General features: G+C 52.7%; 1 protein-coding gene across 1 annotated transcript; it reads left to right on the forward strand.

Moving 5' to 3' along the window:
* Positions 1-1,108: 1,108 nt before the first annotated feature.
* LOC142786334 (uncharacterized) lies at positions 1,109-2,068 on the forward strand. The gene has a single exon (XM_075883967.1). The coding sequence runs from the start codon at positions 1,109-1,111 to the stop codon at positions 2,066-2,068; it is 960 nt and encodes a 319-aa protein (XP_075740082.1).
* Positions 2,069-3,333: the final 1,265 nt, after the last annotated feature.

Here is a 3,333-nt window from a genome sequence, read left to right on the forward strand (position 1 = left end):
ATAACCTTCCGCTTACGCTGCACGAATTGAACAGGGTACTCTCTGCCGGTAAAAAAACGGCGACAGGGTCTGACCAGATACACTACGCAATGTTGGCACACCTATCCCAAGCATCCGCGCGGGCACTTCTCCAATTCTTCAACAAAATATGGGACTCTGGCATAATGCCTGAAGATTGGAAAAAAGCCATAGTCATACCATTCCTAAAACCTGGTAAACCCCCAACAACCCCAAGTAGCTACAGGCCCATTGCATTAACAAGTTGCCTTGCAAAAACTTACGAAAGCATCATAAATATTAGACTTACCTTCACTCTGTAATCGGAGCACCTAATAGACGCACACCAGTGCGGATACAAAAAGGGCTGTTCCACCACTGATCACATTGTTAGGCTGGAACAAGAAATACGACAAGCATTTCTACACAAACAGTTCTGTCTCTCGGTCTTCTTTGACCTAGAGAAAGCATATGACACAACTTGGAGATACGGAATTCTCAGAGATCTAGCTAACTTAGGGATTCGCGGAAGAATGCTGAACTGCTTACACGATTTTTTATCGAATAGAACTTTTCAAGTACGTTTGGGTACGGTACTGTCACGAACATTTGTCCAAGAAAATGGTGTACCACAGGGCTGCGTTTTGAGCACCACCCTGTTTATAGTAAAAATGAACTCCATCAACAGGGCTATACCCCGTACAGTCATGCACTCCACCTGCACGGGGCACCTTGAGTAATCTAGGTGACGGTGAGTGGCGACACCGCGGACCCCGAGCTCCCAACATAAGCTGTGCCCAACCGTGGCGAGGTGTTTATAGGTGAAGGGTAGAAGCCGTAAACGGTGGCCGTCGGAGCCTTGGTCAAGCTCCGGCCGATGGGCTCCCTGCATGTCTACCAGGCAGGGAGCTCCGGGACCTCTCTCGGCATCAGGGTAAACCGAGCGACGAAAGTACCCCCGTTCCCTGCTTTTCAATCTGTCACATGGCATTTTCCATACCCCCCCCCCAAACGTGATCGGCCCCCGAAAAGGGGCCGCACCGAAGTTTCTTTCCCACCACTACCTAACTTGAGTCCTCCCAAACCGAACAACTTCCCTCGCTTCATGGTGATGGAATCGGTCGACCAATCCAAACCTCTTTCTTCACTGTCGGTATTTCCTGTGTCAAAGTTTCTTGAGAGTGTTGTTGGAGAGTCGTACAAGGCCAAAAAACAACGAACTGGCGAAGTCCTTGTCGAGCTCAGTAGACAGGACCAGGCCGACAAGCTCCTTGCTCAAACCCGCATCGCCGATCTGGCCATTCGAGTCACGCCCCACCGCAGCCTCAACAGCTCCCAGGGCGTGATTTCGGAGCCAGATCTGGCAAACGAGACGGAGGCCGACCTCCTTGAAGGCCTGCGAAACCAAGGTGTGACGGCAGTTCGGCGCATTACCATCAGAAGAGATGACAAGGAAATACCCACTAGGCACATAATCCTCACATTTGATCGGTCCAATCTTCCAGATTATATTAATGCAGGCTTTATCCGGTGCTCCGTCCGAGCGTACATCCCGAACCCGCGGCGCTGTTTCAAGTACCAGAGGTTCGGGCATGGTACTAACACTTATCGGGGCCAAATAACCTGTGCCAAGTGCGCCCAACATGACCATCGCACTGATAATTGTAGCTCTCAACAACTTCTCTGCATCAACTGTCAGGGCCCACACGCGGCGTACTCCAGAAAATGCGAGAAGTTTCAATTGGAAAAGAAAATAATAAACATAAAGGTCACAGAGAACATCACCTTCCCAGAGGCGCGAAAGAGGTTCGCCTCTTTCCCTCTGGGGAGGTACGCCGACGCAGCTCGCCGGGGGGCGGAGCGGCGTCTTGTTTCGGCGGGGACCCAGTACCGCGAGTCGGACTTGGTCCCGCCCCCGCCCCCCCCCCTGGGTTGCCTCTTGCAGCCCAATCTGTCGCCACACCGCTTGCTGAGGCAGCAGCGGATGTGGTGCAAACCAGTTCTGTCGGGACCGGTGCCGCTCCCGCCTTGGCCTCCCCGTCCTCCAGTGCGTTGGAGGGTGCCGAGATGATGGACACCGCGGGCCCCGCACCGGATCCCACCGCCACCGCACCGCCCGTGCCACCTGTGGCACCCCCGGGGGTGGCGGCTCAAACGAAGGGCTCCCGAAAGGGGGCCAAGTCCGGGGGGCCCGGCTCGACGGGCACCCCTCGGACATCTGATGATGACATGGATGTCTGGCCGTTGCTGCCTGCCACGCAGCGCAAGGAGCGGCCTGTGACGGCTAAGCCTTCAGAAGGGCCTAAAAAGCCCAAGCCAAGAGTAACAGCCCCGAAAGACGACACATGAGCACACACAAACACACACACTCCAGTCTTCTTAAATTCAAATAATGGGAACAGAAAACATAATCCAATGGAACTGCAGAGGCCTCCTTAAAAACCTGGACGATGTGTATGAGATTCTGCATGACAGACAGCCAAGTATCATGTGTCTCCAGGAAATCCACCTTAATTCTAAAAACACAAATTTCTTAAATAGGTATATGGTATTCAGAAAGGACAGGGTTGGCTGCACCCACTCCTCAGGAGGTGTTGCTATTATCGCACTGAAGTCATTAGCATGCCACCCTATCTCTTTAAACACTGTCCTCGAGGCTGTAGCGATCCGTACAATAATATTTAATAAGTTGATAACGGTATGCTCCGTTTACATCTCTCAGGATTTTTCACTTGTGAGCTCTGACTTCGAGGCGCTGGTCGACCAGCTGCCCGAACCGTACATCCTCATAGGCGACCTTAATGCGCACAACCCTCTTTGGGGTTCCTCCAGAACGGATGCCCGAGGTCGCCTAATAGAGAAGTTTCTTACATCCTCCGGATCATGCCTTTTAAACAAAAAACAGCCTACATACCATAACTTAGGACACAATACATACTCGCATCTTGACTTGGCTATTGGTTCCGCAGCTCTCTTTCCATGTCTTGAGTGGGGTGTGGGCACGGACCCATATGGTAGTGACCATTTCCCCACCTCATTAACGTATCTAGGTACATGCCCGAGCAGTTCATCTTCCCATAAAAGGTTTAATGAATCCAAAGCAAACTGGAGCACATTCACACAAACATCTCAACTACACCACACATCCATAGAACACCTACACGTGGAGGAAGCCGCCCAACTCATCACGGCGCACATCCTTGACGCCGCCGAAAAGTCCATTCCCCTGGCCTCCAGTGCGTCCTGCAACCCAAGGCGGCCCTGGTGGAACGAGGACTGCAGGCGGGCGCGACAGGCCCAGAACAAAGCGTGGGGTGTCCTTCGCCGGTACCCCAC

This window comes from Rhipicephalus microplus, unplaced genomic scaffold, assembly GCF_043290135.1.
Source record: "Rhipicephalus microplus isolate Deutch F79 unplaced genomic scaffold, USDA_Rmic scaffold_22, whole genome shotgun sequence".
Lineage (NCBI taxonomy): Eukaryota > Metazoa > Arthropoda > Arachnida > Ixodida > Ixodidae > Rhipicephalus > Rhipicephalus microplus.